Source organism: Cherax quadricarinatus, chromosome 89, assembly GCF_038502225.1.
Source record: "Cherax quadricarinatus isolate ZL_2023a chromosome 89, ASM3850222v1, whole genome shotgun sequence".
NCBI lineage: Eukaryota > Metazoa > Arthropoda > Malacostraca > Decapoda > Parastacidae > Cherax > Cherax quadricarinatus.
The window spans coordinates 8,304,616-8,327,469 of NC_091380.1; the positions used below are offsets into that span (position 1 = coordinate 8,304,616).

At 45.4% G+C, this 22,854-nt stretch overlaps 1 protein-coding gene across 1 annotated transcript in view; it reads left to right on the forward strand.

Annotated features, from left to right (window-relative positions):
- The first annotated feature begins 19,193 nt into the window (after nt 1–19,193).
- LOC128697223 (serine-rich adhesin for platelets) overlaps nt 19,194–22,854 on the forward strand; it is a 28,809-nt gene continuing 25,148 nt past the window's right edge. Inside the window, exons 1-2 of the mRNA XM_053788786.2 lie at nt 19,194–19,255; nt 20,619–20,757. Of these exons, the coding sequence (XP_053644761.2) occupies nt 20,624–20,757 (134 nt within the window). The 5' untranslated portion in view covers nt 19,194–19,255; nt 20,619–20,623. The remainder of the gene's footprint in view (nt 19,256–20,618; nt 20,758–22,854) is intronic.

Here is a 22,854-nt window from a genome sequence, read left to right on the forward strand (position 1 = left end):
GCGTAATAGCGCACAAAATGCGCGCTAAAGGAATAACAGGAAAAGTCGGTCGATGGATCTATAATTTCCTCACTAACAGAACACAGAGAGTAGTCGTCAACAGAGTAAAGTCCGAGGCAGCTACGGTGAAAAGCTCTGTTCCACAAGGCACAGTACTAGCTCCCATCTTGTTCCTCATCCTCATATCCGACATAGACAAGGATGTCAGCCACAGCACCGTGTCTTCCTTTGCAGATGACACCCGAATCTGCATGACAGTGTCTTCCATTGCAGACACTGCAAGGCTCCAGGCGGACATCAACCAAATCTTTCAGTGGGCTGCAGAAAACAATATGAAGTTCAACGATGAGAAATTTCAATTACTCAGATATGGTAAACATGAGGAAATTAAATCTTCATCAGAGTACAAAACAAATTCTGGCCACAAAATAGAGCGAAACACCAACGTCAAAGACCTGGGAGTGATTATGTCGGAGGATCTCACCTTCAAGGACCATAACATTGTATCAATCGCATCTGCTAGAAAAATGACAGGATGGATAATGAGAACCTTCAAAACTAGGGAGGCCAAGCCCATGATGACACTCTTCAGGTCACTTGTTCTATCTAGGCTGGAATATTGCTGCACTCTAACAGCACCTTTCAAGGCAGGTGAAATTGCCGACCTAGAAAATGTACAGAGAACTTTCACGGCGCGCATAACGGAGATAAAACACCTCAATTACTGGGAGCGCTTGAGGTTTCTAAACCTGTATTCCCTGGAACGCAGGAGGGAGAGATACATGATTATATACACCTGGAAAATCCTAGAGGGACTAGTACCGAACTTGCACACGAAAATCACTCACTACGAAAGCAAAAGACTTGGCAGACGATGCACCATCCCCCCAATGAAAAGCAGGGGTGTCACTAGCACGTTAAGAGACCATACAATAAGTGTCAGGGGCCCGAGACTGTTCAACTGCCTCCCAGCACACATAAGGGGGATTACCAACAGACCCCTGGCAGTCTTCAAGCTGGCACTGGACAAGCACCTAAAGTCAGTTCCTGATCAGCCGGGCTGTGGCTCGTACGTTGGTTTGCGTGCAGCCAGCAGCAACAGCCTGGTTGATCAGGCGCTGATCCACCAGGAGGCCTGGTCACAGACCGGGCCGCGGGGGCGTTGACCCCCGAAACTCTCTCCAGGTAAACTCCAGGTAAACATGTACAAGGTCTACAAGTACATGTACAAGGTATACAAGTACATGTACAAGGTATACAAGTCCATGTACAAGGTATGCAAGTACATGTAAAAGGTATACAAGTCCATGTACAAGGTATACAAGTACATGAACAAGGTATACAAGTACATGTACAAGGTATACAAGCACATGTACAAGATATACAAGTACATGTACAAGGTATACAAGTACATGTACAAGGTATACCAGTACATGTACAAGGTATACAGACCATAGCTGACATCAGTGACATACTACTATGCAGAAAGTCCCTTGTTATGCTGAGCATTTCCCGCAAATTATGTCAGTTTTGTCCCAGGATGTGACCCACACCAGTCCACTAACACCCAGGATGTGACCCACACCAGTCCACTAACACCCAGGATGCGACCCACACCAGTCCACTAACACCCAGGATGCGACCCACACCAGTCCACTAACACCCAGGATGTGACCCACACCAGTCCACTAACACCCAGGATGTGACCCACACCAGTCCACTAACACCCAGGATGCGACCCACACCAGTCCACTAACACCCAGGATGCGACCCACACCAGTCCACTAACACCCAGGATGTGACCCACACCAGTCCACTAACACCCAGGATGTGACCCGCACCAGTCCACTAACACCCAGGATGTGACCCACACCAGTCCACTAACACCCAGGATGTGACCCACACCAGTCCACTAACACCCAGGATGTGACCTGCACCAGTCCACTAACACACAGGATGTGACCCACACCAGTCCACTAACACCCAGGATGTGACCCACACCAGTCCACTAACACCCAGGATGTGACCCACACCAGTCCACTAACACCCAGGATGTGACCCGCACCAGTCCACTAACACCCAGGATGTGACCCACACCAGTCCACTAACACCCAGGATGTGACCCACACCAGTCCACTAACACCCAGGATGCCACCCACACCAGTCCACTAACACCCAGGATGTGACCCACACCAAGCCACTAACACCCAGGATGTGACCCACACCAGTCCACTAACACCCAGGATGCGACCAACACCAGTCCACTAACACCCAGGATGTGACCCACACCAGTCCACTAACACCCAGGATGTGACCCACACCAGTCCACTAACACCCAGGATGCGACCAACACCAGTCCACTAACACCCAGGATGTGACCCACACCAGTCCACTAACACCCAGGATGTGACCCACACCAGTCCACTAACACCCAGGATGCGACCAACACCAGTCCACTAACACCCAGGATGTGACCCACACCAGTCCACTAACACCCAGGATGTGACCCACACCAGTCCACTAACACCCAGGATGTGACCCACACCAGTCCACTAACACCCAGGATGTGACCCCACACCAGTCCACTAACACCCAGGATGTGACCCACACCAGTCCACTAACACAAAGGATGCGACCCACACCAGTCCACTAACACCCAGGATGTGACCCACACCAGTCCACTAACACCCAGGATGTGTCCCACATCAGTCCACTAACACCCAGGATGCCACCCACACCAGTCCACTAACACCCAGGATGTGACCCACACCAGTCCACTAACACCCAGGATGCCACCCACACCAGTCTACTAACACCCAAGATGCGACCCACAAAAGTCCACTAACACCCAGGAGGTGACCCACACCAGTCCACAAACACCCAGGATGTGTCCCACACCAGTCCACTAACACCCAGGATGCCACCCACACCAGTCCACTAACACCCAGGATGTGACCCACACCAGTCCACTAACACCCAGGATGCGACCCACTCCAGTCTACTAACACCCAGAATGCGACCCACACCAGTGCACTAACACCCAGGATGTGACCCACACCAGTCCACTAACACCCAGGATGTGACACACACCAGTTCACTAACACCCAGGATGTGACCCAAACCAAGCCACTAACACCCAGGATGTGATCCACACAAAGCCACTAACACCCAGGATGCCACCCACACCAGTCCACTAGCACCCAGGATGTGACCCACACCAGTCCACTAACACCCAGGATGCCACCCACATCAGTCCACTAACACCCAGGATGTGATCCACACCAGTCCACTAACATCCAGGATGTGACCCACACCAGTCCACTAGCACCCAGGATGTGACACACACCAGTCCACTAACACCCAGGATGTGACACACACCAGTCCACTAACACACAGGATGTGACCCAAACCAGTCCACTAACACCCAGGATGCGGCCCACACCAGTCCACTAACACCCAAGATGTGGCCCACACCAGTCCACTAACACCCAGGATTCTACCCACACCAGTCCACTAACACCCAGGATGTGGCGCACACCAGTCCACTAACACCCAGGATGCGGCCCACAACAGTCCACTAACACCCAGGATGTGTCCCACACCACTCCACTAACACCCAAGATGTGATCCACACCAGTCCACTAACACCCAGGATGTGTCCCACACCAGTCCACTAACACCCAGGATATGACCCACACCAAGCCACTAACACCCAGGATGTGGCCCACACCAAGCCACTAACACCCGGGATGCGACCCACACCAGTCCACTAACACCCAGGATGCCCCCCACACCAGTCCACTAACACCCAGGATGCCACCCACACCAGTCCACTAACACCCAGGATGTGACCCACACCAGTCCACTAACACCCAGGATGTGACCCACACCAGTCCACTAACACCCAGGATGTGACACACACCAGTCCACTAACACCCAGGATGTGACACACACCAGTCCACTAACACCCAGGATGTGACCCACACCAGTCCACTAACACCCAGGATGCCACCCACACCAGTCCACTAACACCCAGGATGTGACCCACACCAGTCCACTAACACCCAGGATGTGACCCACACCAGTCCACTAACACCCAGGATGCCACCCACACCAGTCCACTAACACCCAGGATGTGACCCACACCAGTCCACTAACACCCAGGATGTGACCCACACCAGTCCACTAACACCCAGGATGTGGTCCACACCAGTCCACTAACACCCAGGATGCCACCCACACCAGTCCACTAACACGCAGGATGCGACCCACACCAGTCCACTAACACCCAGGATGCGGCCCACACCAGTCCACTAACACCCAGGATGTGGTCCACACCAGTCCACTAACACCCAGGATGCGGCCCACGCCAGTCCACTAACACCCAGGATGTGTCCCACACCAGTCCACTAACACGCAGGATGTGAACCACACCAGTCCACTAACACCCAGGATGTGTCCCACACCAGTCCACTAACACCCAGGATGTGACCCACACCAGTCCACTAACACCCAGGATGTGTCCCACACCAAACCACTAACACCCAGGATGTGACCCACACCAAGCCACTAACACCCAGGATGCCACCCACACCAGTCCACTAACACCCAGGATGCCACCCACACCATGCCACTAACACCCAGGATGTGACCCACACAAAGCCACTAATACCCAGGATGCCACCCACACCAGTCCACTAACACCCAGGATGTGACCCACACCAAGCCACTAACACCCAGGATGCCACCCACACCAGTCCACTAACACCCAGGATGCCACCCACACCAAGCCACTAACACCCAGGATGCCACCCACACCAGTCCACTAACACGCAGGATGTGATCCACACCAGTCCACTAACACCCAGGATGCCACACACATCAGTCCACTAACACCCAGGATGCCACCCACACCAGTCCACTAACACCCAGGATGTGTCCCACACCAGTCCACTAACATCCAGTATGCCACCCACACCAGTCCACTAACACCCAGGATGTGACCCACACCAGTCCACTAACACCTAGGATGCCCCCCACACCAGTCCACTAACACCCAGGATGTAACCCACACCAGTCCACTAACACCCAGGATCCCACCCACACCAGTCCACTAACACCCAGGATGCCACCCACACCGGTCCACTAACACGCAGGATGTGATCCACACCAGTCCACTAACACCCAGGATGCCACCCACACCAGTCCACTAACACGCAGGATGTGATCCACACCAGTCCACTAACACCCAGGATGCCACACACACCAGTCCACTAACACCCAGGATGCCACCCACACCAGTCCACTAACACCCAGGATGTGTCCCACACCAGTCCACTAACACCCAGTATGCCACCCACACCAGTCCACTAACACCCAGGATGCCACCCACATCAGTCCACTAACACCAAGGATGTGATCCACACCAGTCCACCAACACCCAGGATGTGTCACACACCAGTCCACTAACACCCAGGATGTGACCCACACCAGTCTCCTAACACCCAGGATGTGACCCACACCAGTCCAGTAACACCCAGGATGCCACCCACACCAGTTCACTAACACCCAGGATGTGACCCACACCAGTCCACTGACACCCAGGATGCCACCCACACCAGTCCACTAACACCCAGGTACCTACTTACTGCTAGGTGAACAGTGACAGCAGATGTAAGGTAACTAACACTCAGGGACCTACTTAGACTTTGTAGGTACCATTGTAAGTAGCAAGCCTTTGGATTAGGCAATGTAGGTACCACTGTAAATAGGAAACCTTTGGAGATGGCTATATATTTACTATTGTAATCAGCAAGTCTTCAGACTAGGCTAGGTAGGTACCACTGTAAGTAGCAAGTCTTCAGACTAGGCTACATAGGTACCAGTGTATGTAGCAAGTCTTAAGACTAGGCTACGTAGGTACCAGTGTAAGTAGCAAGTCTTAAGACTAGGCTACGTAGGTACCAGTGTAAGTAGAAAGTCTTCAGACTAGGTTACATAGGTACCACTGCAAGTAGCAGGAATCGTACAAAGGAGTGAGTCAGGTTCACCTTTATCTCCTAATGCAACTGGTCAGGTGTGTTTGTGTATGTAGGAATGTGCTTGCTTGGTCTCTCTCTCTCTCTCTCTCTCTCTCTCTCTCTCTCTCTCTCTCTCTCTCTCTCTCTCTCTCTCTCTCTCTCTCTCTCTCTCTCTCTCTCTCTCTCTCTCTCTCTCTCTCTCTCTCTCTCTCTCTCTCTCTCTCTCTCTCTCTCTCTCTCTCTCTCTCTCTCTCTCTCTCTCTCTCTCTCTCTCTCTGTACTTACCTGTATGTGCTTACCCGGATCTTCGCTAGTCTCTACTAGGCCTACTCTCTCCCTGCTCCATAAGCTTAATCATACCTCTTCTTAAAGCTATGTATGGGCCCTGCCTCCACTACATCACTCTCCAGATTGTTCCATTTCCTGACAACTCTGTGACTGAAGAAATATTTCCTAACATCCCTGTGACTCAACTAAGTGTTCAACTTCCAGTTGTGACCCCTTGTTACTGTGTCACATCTCTGAAACATTCTGTACCTATCCACCTTGTCAATACCTCTCAGTATTTTAAATATCGTTATCATGTCCCCCCTATCTCTCCTGTCCTCCAGTGTCGTCAGGTTAATTTCCCTTAACCTCTCCTTGTAGGACATACCCCTTAGCTCTGGGACTAGTCTTGTTGCAAACCTTTGCACTTTCTGTAATTTCTTGACGTGCTTGACCAGGTGTGGGTTCCAAACTGGTGCTGCATACTCCAGTATGGGCCTAACATACACAGTGTACAAAGTCTTGAATGATTCCTTACTCAGGTATCGGAACGCTATTCTCATGTTTGCCAGGCGCCCATATACTTCAGCAGTTATTAGGTTGATGTGTGCCTCAGGAGATATGCTCGGTGTTATACTCACCCCAAGATCATTTTCCTTGAGTAAGGTTTGCAGTCTTTGACCCCCTAGCCTGTACTCTGTCTGTGGTCTTCTTTGTCCTTGCCCAAGCTTCATAACTTTTCACATGATGGGGTTAAACCCCAGGAGCCATTTGCCGGGCTGGAGTTTTGAGACTCTATGACCGCGGGTTCAATCCCGGCCGGGGGTATGGTTTGGTTGGCTCTGCATTAACTTGACGTCCCTTGTGGAACCCCACTCGTCACAGGCGCCCACTCTGACACCTCGTCACATAAGAACGTAAGAACATAAGAACATAAGAAAGGAGGATCACTACAGCAGGCCTGTTGGCCCATACTAGGCAGGTCCTTTGCAATCCATCCCACTAACAAAACATTTGCCCAACTCAATTTTCAATGCTACCCAAGAAATAAGCTCTGATAACTCTATCCCACTCAGATCCAACCCCTTTCACTCGTATATTTATCCAACCTAAATTTAAAACTACCCAAAGTCTTAGCTTCAATAACCCAACTAGGTAGACTGTTCCACTCATCAACTACCCTATTTCCAAACCAATACTTTCCTATGTCCTTTCTAAATCTAAACTTATCTAATTTAAATCCATTACTGCAGGTTCTCTTCTTCTCGTTGTTTCCTTCCTGTCGGGTATTCTCTGATCCATTGCAGTGCCTTTTCTGTTATACCTGTCTGGTTGTCCAGCTTCTGTCGAAAGCCTTCTTACAGTCTAAGAAATTGCAGTCTACCCACCCCTCTCTCTCGCCTTCTGTCACCTTCTCGTAAAACTCCGGTAGGTTTATGACAGAGGATTTCCTTTCCCATCCCCGAAACCGTGCTGGTTATCGTGTATAAGTTCAGTCTTTTGTAGGTGCTCCGTTACTCTTCTCCTTATAATCTTCTCCATAACTTTGCATAGTATACATGTCTGTAGATGAATGGTTCAGAGAACCGACATGTTGATAAATTAGACACATGTGCAACTCTTGGGTATCTTTATTGAGGAAACGTTTCCATACACATTGCTTCATCAGTCCATACATAGGAGAATCTTGAAGAACAGGAGGAGAATGAGGTAATCAGTCCCTCAACCTTGAGTCGATGTGTTCAGTCCATCAATCTTGACTGAACACATCGACTCAAGGTTGAGGGACTGATTACCTCATTCTCCTCCTGTTCTTCAAGTTTCTCCTCTGTATGGACTGATGAAGCCAATGTGTGGAAACGTTTCAATAAAGATACCCAAGAGTTGCACATGTGTCTAATTTATCAACAGTATACATGTCAGTGACACTGGTCTGTAGTTTAATATTGAGCATCTCTTGGGACTACATTTACTGTCTTTCACACATCAGGTAGTTGCCCAGTTTTGGTAGATGTGTTAGTATACACACAGCACCTCTGCCCTCTCTCAGGACCCATGGAGAGATGTTATCAGGGTCCTACAGCCTTTAGTTCATAGTAGCATCTTCAACTCCTCCTTGGTGGTGTTTAGTGTGTCCAGCACTTTTGTTGGTGTACCCCACCATTCTGGCTTTCCAGAGTACTTTCTGTCTCCACCGAAACACTTCCTTAAATCTGGTGTTGAAGTTTTCACGTACTTCTCGGTCGTTTCTTGTGATCTCTCCTCCTTCCTTCCTCAGCCTGATTACCTGGTCCTTGACTGTTGTCTTCCTCCTGATGGTGGCTGTACAACAGCTTAGGGTCAGATCTGACTATCGATGCTATGTCATTTCTCGTATGGCCGCTAATGGCGGCTAATCTCATTTCCTGGATTCCTTTTCTTATATACTTTTTTCTTATATGTTTGGGTGAATCAAGGACTCGCCTCTGGTCTTCCCATTGTTTCTGTTGCCCTTATGGTACGAACCTCTCCTTTGTCTCTGCATTTTATCGTCACGTATTTCATCATTTCATTTACTGATTTTCCCACCATTTCCCACTGTAGCTCATGGAGGAACTTTCTCGTGCCTGACTCTCTCTCTCTCTCTCTCTAAAAATTGATAAAAAAGCAACAGATTCTCTCCCTACCCTCCACTCTCTTCAGTAACCCACTACACAATAAAAAAATACCCCTGAAACCCCTCAATCACTAAAAACCATAAACAAAATACCCACTTCCTGTCCGTTAACTAATGGTTAATGCAAAAGAGGGTTAGGAGGCCACATTATATTGCAAGTTGTATAGAATATAAAATATAGTTGCAACATGGCTGGAATAATTAAGTTACCCCTTAGTGGAGCCTATTGTTATTACAGTGACCCTGGCTATAATATTGATGATAATGATGATGATAGTAGTAGTGGTAGTAGTAGTGGTAGTAGTAGTGGTAGTAGTAGTGGTAGTAGTGGTGGTAGTAGTGGTAGTAGTAGTTACCCCTTAGTGGAGCCTATTGTTATTACAGTGACCCTGGCTATAATATTGATGATAATGATGATGGTATATGATATATGATGATGGTAGTAGTAGTAGTAGTAGTTAGTGCCCAGTGGTAGTAGTAGTAGTGGTAGTAGTGGTGGTAGTAGTGGTAGTAGTAGTTACCCCTTAGTGGAGCCTATTGTTATTACAGTGACCCTGGCTATAATATTGATGATAATGATGATGATAGTAGTTGTAGTAGTAGTAGTGGTAGTAGTAGTAGTGGTAGTAGTGGTAGTAGTAGTGGTAGTAGTGGTGGTAGTAGTGGTGGTAGTAGTGGCCCCTAGTGGAGATGGTATTACAGTGACCCGGCTAATGTGGTAAGTAATGATGTGGATAGTAGTAGTAGTAGCAGTAGTAGTAGTAGGTAGTAGAGGTAGTAGTGGTGTAACCAGTCCACTAGCACCCAGGATGTGACCCACACCAGTCCACTAACACCCAGGATGTGTCCCACACCAGTCCACTAACACCCAGGATGTGACCCACACCAGTCTACTAACACCCGGGATGTGACCCACACCAGTCTACTAACACACAGGATGTGACCCACACCAGTCCACTAACACCCAGGATGTGACCCACACCAATCCACTAGCACCCAGGATGTGTCCCACACCAGTCCACTAACACCCAGGATGTGACCCACACTAGTCTACTAACACCCAGGATGTGACCCACACCAGTCCACTAACACCCAGGATGTGACCCACACCAGTCCACTAACACCCAGGATGTGACCCACACCAGTCCACTAACACCCAGGATGTGACCCACACCAGTCCACTAGCACCCAGGATGTGACCCACACCAGTCCACTAACACCCAGGATGTGTCCCACACCAGTCCACTAACACCCAGGATGTGACCCACACCAGTCTACTAACACCCGGGATGTGACCCACACCAGTCTACTAACACCCAGGATGTGACCCACACCAGTCCACTAACACCCAGGATGTGACCCACACCAATCCACTAGCACCCAGGATGTGTCCCACACCAGTCCACTAACACCCAGGATGTGACCCACACCAGTCTACTAACACCCAGGATGTGACCCACACCAGTCCACTAACACCCAGGATGTGACCCACACCAGTCCACTAACACCCAGGATGTGACCCACACCAGTCCACTAACACCCAGGATGTGACCCACACCAGTCCACTAACACCCAGGATGTGACCCACACCAGTCCACTAACACCCAGGATGTGACCCACACCAGTCCACTAACACCCAGGATGTGACCCACACCAGTCCACTAACACCCAGGATGTGACCCACACCAGTCCACTAACACCCAGGATGTGACCCACACCAGTCCACTAACACCCAGGATGTGACCCACACCAGTCCACTAACACCCAGGATGTGACCCACACCAGTCCACTAACACCCAGGATGTGACCCACACCAGTCCACTAACACCCAGGATGTGACCCACACCAGTCCACTAACACCCAGGATGTGACCCACACCAGTCCACTAACACCCAGGATGTGACCCACACCAGTCCACTAACACCCAGGATGTGACCCACACCAGTCCACTAACACCCAGGATGTGACCCACACCAGTCCACTAACACCCAGGATGTGACCCACACCAGTCCACTAACACCCAGCATGTGACCCACAACAGTCCACTAACACACAGGATGTGACCCACACCAGTCCACTAACACCCAGAATGTGACCCACACCAGTCCACTAACACCCAGGATGTGACCCACACCAGTCCACTAACACCCAGGATGTGACCCACACCAGTCCACTAACACACAGGATGTGACCCACACCAGTCCACTAACACCCAGAATGTGACGCACACCAGTCCACTAACACCAAGGATGTGACCCACACCAATCCACTAACACCCAGGATGTGACCCACACCAGTCCACTAGCACCCAGGATGTGACCCACACCAGTCCACTAACACCCAGGATGTTTCCCACACCAGTCCACTAACACCCAGGATGTGACCCACACCAGTCTACTAACACCCAGTATGTGACCCACACCAGTCCACTAACACCCAGGATGTGACCCACACCAATCCACTAGCACCCAGGATGTGTCCCACACCAGTCCACTAACACCCAGGATGTGACCCACACCAGTCTACTAACACCCAGGATGTGACCCACACCAGTCCACTAACACCCAGGATGTGACCCACACCAGTCCACTAACACCCAGGATGTGACCCACACCAGTCCACTAACACCCAGGATGTGACCCACACCAGTCCACTAGCACCCAGGATGTGACCCACACCAGTCCACTAACACCCAGGATGTGTCCCACACCAGTCCACTAACACCCAGGATGTGACCCACACCAGTCTGCTAACACCCGGGATGTGACCCACACCAGTCTACTAACACCCAGGATGTGACCCACACCAGTCCACTAACTCCCAGGATGTGACCCACACCAATCCACTAGCACCCAGGATGTGTCCCACACCAGTCCACTAACACCCAGGATGTGACCCACACCAGTCTACTAACACCCAGGATGTGACCCACACCAGTCCACTAACACCCAGGATGTGACCCACACCAGTCCACTAACACCCAGGATGTGACCCACACCAGTCCACTAACACCCAGGATGTGACCCACACCAGTCCACTAACACCCAGGGTGTGACCCACACCAGTCTACTAACACGCAGGATGTGACCCACACCAGTCCACTAACACCCAGGATGTGACCCACACCAGTCCACTAACACGCAGGATGTGACCCACACCAGTCCACTAACACCCAGGATGTGACCCACACCAGTCCACTAACACCCAGGATGTGACCCACACCAGTCCACTAACACCCAGGATGTGACCCACACCAGTCCACTAACACCCAGGATGTGACCCACACCAGTCCACTAACACCCAGGATGTGACCCACACCAGTCCACTAACACCCAGGATGTGCCCCACACTAGTCCACTAGCACCCAGGATGTGACCTACACAAGTCCACTAACACCCAGGATGTGACCCACACCAGTCCACTAACACCCAGGATGTGACCCACACCAGTCCACTAACATGTAAGGTAACTAACACTCAGGGACCTACTTAGACTTTGTAGGTACCATTGTAAGTAGCAAGCCTTTGGATTAGGCAATGTAGGTACCACTGTAAATAGGAAACCTTTGGAGATGGCTATATATTTACTATTGTAATCAGCAAGTCTTCAGACTAGGCTAGGTAGGTACCACTGTAAGTAGCAAGTCTTCAGACTAGGCTACATAGGTACCAGTGTATGTAGCAAGTCTTAAGACTAGGCTACGTAGGTACCAGTGTAAGTAGCAAGTCTTAAGACTAGGCTACGTAGGTACCAGTGTAAGTAGCAAGTCTTCAGACTAGGTTACATAGGTACCACTGCAAGTAGCAGGAATCGTACAAAGGAGTGAGTCAGGTTCACCTTTATCTCCTAATGCAACTGGTCAGGTGTGTTTGTGTATGTAGGAATGTGCTTGCTTGGTCTCTCTCTCTCTCTCTCTCTCTCTCTCTCTCTCTCTCTCTCTCTCTCTCTCTCTCTCTCTCTCTCTCTCTCTCTCTCTCTCTCTCTCTCTCTCTCTCTCTCTCTCTCTCTCTCTCTCTCTCTCTCCTCTCTCTCTCTCTCTCTCTCTCTCTCTCTCTCTCTCTCTCTCTCTCTCTCTCTCTCTCTCTCTCTCTCTCTCTCACTCTCTCTCTCTCTCTCTGTACTTACCTGTATGTGCTTACCCGGATCTTCGCTAGTCTCTACTAGGCCTACTCTCTCCCTGCTCCATAAGCTTAATCATACCTCTTCTTAAAGCTATGTATGGGCCCTGCCTCCACTACATCACTCTCCAGATTGTTCCATTTCCTGACAACTCTGTGACTGAAGAAATATTTCCTAACATCCCTGTGACTCAACTAAGTGTTCAACTTCCAGTTGTGACCCCTTGTTACTGTGTCACATCTCTGAAACATTCTGTACCTATCCACCTTGTCAATACCTCTCAGTATTTTAAATATCGTTATCATGTCCCCCCTATCTCTCCTGTCCTCCAGTGTCGTCAGGTTAATTTCCCTTAACCTCTCCTTGTAGGACATACCCCTTAGCTCTGGGACTAGTCTTGTTGCAAACCTTTGCACTTTCTGTAATTTCTTGACGTGCTTGACCAGGTGTGGGTTCCAAACTGGTGCTGCGTACTCCAGTATAGGCCTAACATACACAGTGTACAAAGTCTTGAATGATTCCTTACTCAGGTATCGGAACGCTATTCTCATGTTTGCCAGGCGCCCATATACTTCAGCAGTTATTAGGTTGATGTGTGCCTCAGGAGATATGCTCGGTGTTATACTCACCCCAAGATCATTTTCCTTGAGTAAGGTTTGCAGTCTTTGACCCCCTAGCCTGTACTCTGTCTGTGGTCTTCTTTTTCCTTGCCCAAGCTTCATAACTTTTCACATGATGGGGTTAAACCCCAGGAGCCATTTGCCGGGCTGGAGTTTTGAGACTCTATGACCGCGGGTTCAATCCCGCCCGGGGGTATGGTTTGGTTGGCTCTGCATTAACTTGACGTCCCTTGTGGAACCCCACTCGTCACAGGCGCCCACTCTGACACCTCGTCACATAAGAACGTAAGAACATAAGAACATAAGAAAGGAGGATCACTACAGCAGGCCTGTTGGCCCATACTAGGCAGGTCCTTTGCAATCCATCCCACTAACAAAACATTTGCCCAACTCAATTTTCAATGCTACCCAAGAAATAAGCTCTGATAACTCTATCCCACTCAGATCCAACCCCTTTCACTCGTATATTTATCCAACCTAAATTTAAAACTACCCAAAGTCTTAGCTTCAATAACCCAACTAGGTAGACTGTTCCACTCATCAACTACCCTATTTCCAAACCAATACTTTCCTATGTCCTTTCTAAATCTAAACTTATCTAATTTAAATCCATTACTGCGGGTTCTCTTCTTCTCGTTGTTTCCTTCCTGTCGGGTATTCTCTGATCCATTGCAGTGCCTTTTCTGTTATACCTGTCTGGTTGTCCAGCTTCTGTCGAAAGCCTTCTTACAGTCTAAGAAATTGCAGTCTACCCACCCCTCTCTCTCGCCTTCTGTCACCTTCTCGTAAAACTCCGGTAGGTTTATGACAGAGGATTTCCCATCCCCGAAACCGTGCTGGTTATCGTGTATAAGTTCAGTCTTTTGTAGGTGCTCCGTTACTCTTCTCCTTATAATCTTCTCCATAACTTTGCATAGTATACATGTCTGTAGATGAATGGTTCAGAGAACCGACATGTTGATAAATTAGACACATGTGCAACTCTTGGGTATCTTTATTGAGGAAACGTTTCGCCACACATTGGCTTCATCAGTCCATACATAGGAGAATCTTGAAGAACAGGAGGAGAATGAGGTAATCAGTCCCTCAACCTTGAGTCGATGTGTTCAGTCCATCAATCTTGACTGAACACATCGACTCAAGGTTGAGGGACTGATTACCTCATTCTCCTCCTGTTCTTCAAGTTTCTCCTATGTATGGTCTGATGAAGCCAATGTGTGGCGAAACGTTTCCTCAATAAAGATACCCAAGAGTTGCACATGTGTCTAATTTATCAACAGTATACATGTCAGTGACACTGGTCTGTAGTTTAATATTGAGCATCTCTTGGGACTACATTTACTGTCTTTCACACATCAGGTAGTTGCCCAGTTTTGGTAGATGTGTTAGTATACACACAGCACCTCTGCTCCCTCTCTCAGGACCCATGGAGAGATGTTATCGGGTCCTACAGCCTTTAGTTCACTTAGTAGCATCTTCAACTCCTCCTTGGTGGTGTTTAGTGTGTCCAGCACTTGTTGGTGTACCCCACCATTCTGGCTTTCCAGAGTACTTTCTGTCTCCACCGAAACACTTCCTTAAATCTGGTGTTGAAGTTTTCACGTACTTCTCGGTCGTTTCTTGTGATCTCTCCTCCTTCCTTCCTCAGCCTGATTACCTGGTCCTTGACTGTTGTCTTCCTCCTGATGTGGCTGTACAACAGCTTAGGGTCAGATCTGACTATCGATGCTATGTCATTCTCGTATGGCCGCTAATGGCGGCTAATCTCATTTCCTGGATTCCTTTTCTTATATACTTTTTTCTTATATGTTTGGGTGAATCAAGGACTCGCTCTGGTCTTCCCATTGTTTCTGTTGCCCATGGGTACGAACCTCTCCTTTGTCTCTGCATTTTATCGTCACGTATTTCATCATTTCATTTACTGATTTTCCCACCATTTCCCACTGTATCTCATGGAGGAACTTTCTCATGCCTGACTCTCTCTCTCTCTCTCTCTCTCTCTCTCTAAAAATTGATAAAAAAGCAACAGATTCTCTCCCTACCCTCCACTCTCTTCAGTAACCCACTACACAATAAAAAAATACCCCTGAAACCCCTCAATCACTAAAAACCATAAACAAAATACCCACTTCCTGTCCGTTAACTAATGGTTAATGCAAAAGAGGGTTAGGAGGCCACATTATCTTGCAAGTTGTATAGAATATAAAATATAGTTGCAACATGGCTGGAATAATTAAGTTACCCCTTAGTGGAGCCTATTCGTTATTACAGTGACCCTGGGTATAATATTGATGATAATGATGATGATAGTAGTTGTAGTAGTAGTAGTGGTAGTAGTAGTGGTAGTAGTGGTGGTAGTAGTGGTAGTAGTAGTGGTAGTAGTGGTAGTAGTAGTGGTAGTAGTGGTGGTAGTAGTGGTAGTAGTAGTGGTAGTAGTAGTGGTAGTAGTAGTGGTAGTAGTGGCAGTAGTAGTGGTAGTAGTAGTGGTAGTAGTGGTAGTAGTAGTAGTAGTAGTGGTAGTAGTAGTGGTAGTAGTGGTAGTAGTAGTGGTAGTAGTAGTGGTAGTAGTGGTAGTAGTAGTGGTAGTAGTAGTGGTAGTAGTAGTGGTAGTAGTGGTAGTAGTAGTGGTAGTAGTAGTGGTAGTAGTGGTAGTAGTGGTAGTAGTAGTGGTAGTAGTGGTAGTAGTAGTGGTAGTAGTAGTGGTAGTAGTGGTAGTAGTAGTGGTAGTAGTAGTGGTAGTAGTAGTGGTAGTAGTAGTGGTAGTAGTGGTAGTAGTGGTAGTAGTAGTGGTAGTAGTAGTGGTAGTAGTGGTAGTAGTGGTAGTAGTAGTGGTAGTAGTAGTGGTAGTAGTAGTGGTAGTAGTAGTGGTAGTAGTGGTGGTAGTAGTAGTGGTAGTAGTAGTGGTAGTAGTAGTGGTAGTAGTAGTGGTAGTAGTAGTGGTAGTAGTTGTGGTAGTAGTAGTGGTAGTAGTGGTAGTAGAAGTGGTAGTAGTAGTGGTAGTAGTAGTGGTAGTGATAGTAATTGTAGTAGTAATAGCAGTAGTACTAATAGCAGTAAAGGACCAAGAGCTGTTACTTGGAAGGTTGGTAAGAAAGTTGTTATGGTTCAGTTTCCATAAGGGAATCACTGCAAGCTGCATCAGTGGCTTGGTTAACAACGCACTCGCCTCGCACATTGTCCGTGGTTCAATCACCGGCACGGTGCTAATATATATAATTATATTATTTTTAAAGGGGTGGACCGGTAAGCCAGCGGAAGGCCTCGGTCAGATGACCAAAGCTCCAAAGGCGGGTCATCATCTGACTAAGACCCGCGTCAGGAAACACTTGTCCTGTTTCCTGACGAACCTAACCTAACCTAACCTAACCTAACCTGACCTAACCTAACCTAACCTAACCTAACCTAACCTGATCTTACCTAACCTGACCTGACCTAACCTGACCTAACCTGACCTAACCTAACCTAACCTAACCTAACCTAACCTGACCTAACCTAACCTAACCTAATCTAACCTAACCTATCCTAACCTAACCTGACCTAACCTAACCTAACCTAACCTAACCTAACCTAACCTAACCTAACCTAACCTAACCTGACCTAACCTAACCTAGCCTGACCTAACCTAACCTAACCTAACCTAACCTCACCTAACCTAACCTAACCTAACCTGACCTAACCTAACCTAACCAAACCTAACCTAACCTGACCTAACCTAACCTAACCTAACCTAACCTGACCTAACCTAACCTGACCTAACCTAACCTAACCTAACCTAACCTAACCTGACCTAACCTAACCTAACCTAACCTGACCTAACCTAACCTAACCTGACCTAACCTAACCTAACCTAACCTAACCTAACCTAACCTAACCTAACCTGACCTAACCTAACCTAACCTGACCTAACCTAACCTAACCTAACCTGACCTAACCTAACCTAACCTGACCTAACCTAACCTAACCTAACCTAACCTAACCTGACCTAACCTAACCTAACCTAACTTAACCTAACCTAACCTGACCTAACCTATGCTAACCTAACCTAACCTGACCTAACCTAATCTAATCTAACCAAACCTAACTTAACCTAACCTGACCTAACCTAACCTAACCTATCCAAACCTAACCTAACTTAACCTAACCTAACCTAACCTAACCTAACCTAACCTAACCTAACCTAACCTAACCTAACCTAACCTAACCTAACCTGACCTAACCTAACCTAACCTAACCTAACCTAACCTAACCTGACCTGACATGACCTAACCTAACCTAACCTAACCTAACCTGACCTGACCTGACCTAACCTAACCTAACCTAACCTAACCTTACCTGACCTAACCTAACCTAACCTAAACTAACCTAACCTAACCTGACCTAACCTAACCTAACCTAACCTAACCTGACCTAACCTAACCTAACCTAACCTAACCTGACCTAACCTAACCTGACCTAACCTAACCTAACCTAACCTAACCTAACCTGACCTGACCTGACCTGACCTGACCTAACCTAACCTGACATAACCTGACCTGACCTGACCTGACCTGACCTGACCTAACCTAACCTAACCTAACCTAACCTAACCTAACCTGACCTGACCTGACCTGACCTAACCTAACCTAACCTGACCTAACCTGACCTGACCTAACCTAACCTAACCGGCACGGTTGGGTGTGGCGGTGATCGAACCTGCTGTCCCTGGTCACCTAGCAGCAAGTAGGTACCTGGGTGTTAGTTAACTAGTTATTATTATTAATATTAATTATTATTATTAATTATTATTATTAATATTATTAATTATTATTATTAATATTATTAATTATTATTATTATTATTAATTATTATTATTATTATTATTAATTAATATTAATATTATTAATTATTATTATTATTATTATTATTATTATTATTATTATTATTATTTATTTATTTAATATTATTATTATTATTATTATTATTATTATTATTATGATTACTATTATTATTCTTATTGTTATTATTATTATTATTATTATTATTATTATTATTATTATTACTATTATTATTATTATTATTATTATTATTATTATTATTATTATTATTATTATTATTAATTATTATTGTTACTATATTATTATTATTATTATTATTATTATTATTATTATTATTATTATTATTATTATTATTATTATTATTATTATTATTATTATTATTATTATTATTATTATTATTATTATTATTATTATTATTATTATTATTATTATTATTATTATTATTATCAGGACACTACGGACGTATTTTTATTAAATAATTCCAGCAGCTGTTTGTTGTTGTTGATGCTTCACATCGGGGAAAAGTTTGAACTATCTGCCACAGACATAATTACCCTCATACACAACACTAATCAACATGACATTAATTAATAAATATTAAATATGATATATATGGCTGTATTTCTCTCTAAATTAACAAAATAAGCGTCAAAAAAGTGAAAGATAAGAGAGGTTATTTAGGTAGATGTGAAGGAGGCGAGTCAGGAGTCAGGTTCAAACATCCGCTGGTTTATTCTCTCTTATTTGACGGTTTTTCTGGTAAATATTGTGTGTTTTATGTCCCATGATGTTTTAATAGTTGGTTTAATATATGTAGATTATGCTGGTAGTTGCTAGTAGCTGTGAGATATGTAGTTAGTGGTTTAATGGTGGTTAAATAAGGTGGTTGTGGCGGGTAGGTCGTCTTGCAATTATAAATAATATATTAAGTTCTCCTCCTCTGCCTTGGATCAAACTTGATGGTTTAACGTTGATGTAGGTGTTATGTGAGCCTTGCTGGTTTAGCGCTTGTTTGTGTTATGTGAGCCTTGCTGGTTTAGCGCTTGTTTGTGGGGATATAATGATGCCGTCATGTGAGGTTCCTTGATGCAGGATCTTGATTCAGGGAATTGGAGCTGTTCTCACCTTCCTTGGATCAAACTTTAATGTTTCCCAGGTACTGTGTAACCCATACTTATTTAGTGCTTCTAAATAAAATGATAATGATACAATGACTATGACAATGACTATGATACAATGACAATCATAGTGACAGTGGTACAATGACGATGGTACAGTGATGATACAATGACAATGGTACAATGACGCAATGACGATCATACAGTGACAATAGTGACAATGGTACAATGACACTGATACAATGACGATGATACAATGACGATGATACAATGACGATGATACAATAACGATGATACAGTGACGATAATACAATGACGATGATACAGTGACAATGGTACAATGACACTGATACAATGATGATGATACAGTGACAATGGTACAATGACACTGATACAATGATGATGATACAGTGACAATGGTACAATGACACTGATACAATGACAATGATACAGTGACAATGGTACAATGACACTGATACAATGACAATGATACAGTGACAATGGTACAATGACACTGATACAATGACAATGATACAGTGACAATGGTGCAATGACACTGATACAATGACGATGATACAGTGACGATACAATGACAATGATACAGTGACAATGATACAGTGACAATGATACAATGACGATAATAATTATAATTCTGGCTTGCTACATGGCTTGACAGCACCACACACACAGCGGTTACAATATGCATTTATTACAGCCACACACTAGTAAATTATGCAAATTTAACCAAAAATAACAAATTAATTTTACTGGTAGTCATTGTATTTCGAGTGGTAAGTGTTAAACCCATAGTCATGTACCTGGTAATGGGAATTGATGAGGTTCGATGAAGACCCCATTAGTGCCTCCCATTATGGTCTTAACTTCCCATTAACTTTGCAACTTTTCATTAATTTAAAATTAGATGAATGGATTTCAGATTAACTTAATTTGCATATGTCTAAAAACATGCATTCAGATGAATTTATTCTCTATTTTGATTTAAGAAACCATGGAGAACGATAGCGAAGATGAAGTCTTTTTTGGACCTATTACGGAGAGAGAGGAACGAATCGCAGAAAAAGTTCGCAACAGACGGACAGAAGTTTACGTCCGTGGACCTGTGTTGAGACGTCGATCATCTGTGTATGTATTGTATATTTTTTGCTACAGCTATGAAATTTTACTGTGAATGTACATATGTTACTCTGTACAATCATTATCTCTCGTCCACAGAAAAATTTGACACATTCTGCATCAAAGTACGTACAGTGGTACCCTGAGCTTCGAACTTTCTTCGTTCCAGAAGGCTGTTCGAGTGCCGTTACCGAATGAATTTGTTCCCATAAGGAATAACGTAAATTAGATTAGTCCATTTCAGACCCCCAAAAATGCACTTAAAGAAGCACTTACAATAATACACTTACATAATTTGTCGAGTTGGGAGCTGTACGAAACTCGGGGTACCACTGTAGTACTTTGATGCAGTGTGTGTAGGTTCTAACCCTGCTGTGGACTGAGAGATAATGTTTGTAAATAATTTCGCCTGTTTACGAATTGTTAAGCATGTTACTATGTATGATAATTGTGTTTATGTGGACCTGTACCTAAATAAACTTACCAACAGTGGTAGTTTATACGGTAGTCTCCCCGTATCCGCAGGGAATACATTCCAAGACCTACTGTGGATACCTGAAACCATGGATAGTAATGGTACAGTGTGTCATTTTTCATTTATATATACTATACCTATGATAAAGTTTAATTGCTAAATTATGCAAATTAAGTGGAGTGTGAGCAGGGTAATATTTAGTGAAGGGATTCAGGGAAACCGGTTATTTTCATATAGTCGGACTTGAGTCCTGGAAATGGGAAGTACAATGCCTGCACTTTAAAGGAGGGGTTTGGGATATTGGCAGTTTGGAGGGATATGTTGTGTATCTTTATATGTGTATGCTTCTAGACTGTTGTATTCTGAGCACCTCTGCAAAAACAGTGATAATGTGCGAGTGTGGTGAAAGTGTTGAATGATGATGAAAGTTTTTCTTTTTGGGGATTTTCTTTCTTTTTTTTGGGTCACCCTGCCTCGGTGGGAGACGGCCGACTTGTTTAAAAAAAAAAAAAAAAAAAAAAAAAAAAGTATAATTATCACTTTTTCACTGATGGGAAGCATTTCACGGCTTCTCTTAGGCTGTGAAGAACTACCAGCTTCACTGCTTTGCACTTTGGGGTCATTATTAAGCAAAATTAAAAGTTATTTTCAGGCCGTGGTAAACTGTGGATAACTGAAACCACGGATGCCGAACCCATAGATACGTGGGTTCTACTGTAATGCTTAGGGTGTCATTATACAGTATAGTGTATTGTAGTATACTCAAAAATGTACTAGAGTACTGTGTAATTTATATCCATTGACCACCAACATTGCTGAAATCTTGTTGTGCTAAATATGACAATAAAGGATATTTTACATCACTTCTCAATTTTAAACATTAATGAGTTGTTCGTAGTGGTTATAATGTTTACTGTCCCCCAAGTTAGTTTCCAGTCAAGGCTCCTGGTTGATGACCTGATTATTCAGTCAGTTGGTGACTGGAGTTCTCTGACCATCAGATCAAGGAACAGTTTAAAGCAACATGTTGTACGGAGTTCATTCATGAAGTAAGGTCTCGATAATTTTGCATTGTTTGGATGTTTTATTGAGGAAATGCTTTACCATGAATAGCTTCTGTGTGGTGAAATGTTTTGTCTATAAAATATCCTAACACTGCATGTGTCTTATTTCGTAATTGTCAGTATTTTATACCATCTCTTACCTGGTAATTCCTCACTTATTTGGCAGATGGCCATACCATCTCTGGATGTTAACTGATTGTGGGTTTTATCTCTACCCGTGGTATGGTTTGTTTGCAGTTGTCATTACGATTTCGTGAGGCGACTGATGTACACTTATAGTTAGTGGATGAGGATCTTAAGAGGGCCTGGTTCCAGTAATGATCTTTTAAAAACTTCCTCAGTTGTGTTTCTGGTTGCACTTCAAGCCTCAGAGTCTTTACAGATAGATTGAAAAACCAATGTACACTTTTCATATACACTGTATACATTTGATGAGTTTCGAAAGTTTTTCTACTCCCGGAGCCTGGCCATGGTGGCATTGGTTTAGTAGTGATGATCATTGGAGACTGCCCACAGCTAGTAATCAAACCCTTGCTGTTCATCATGGAGTTCCACAATATTTTGTAT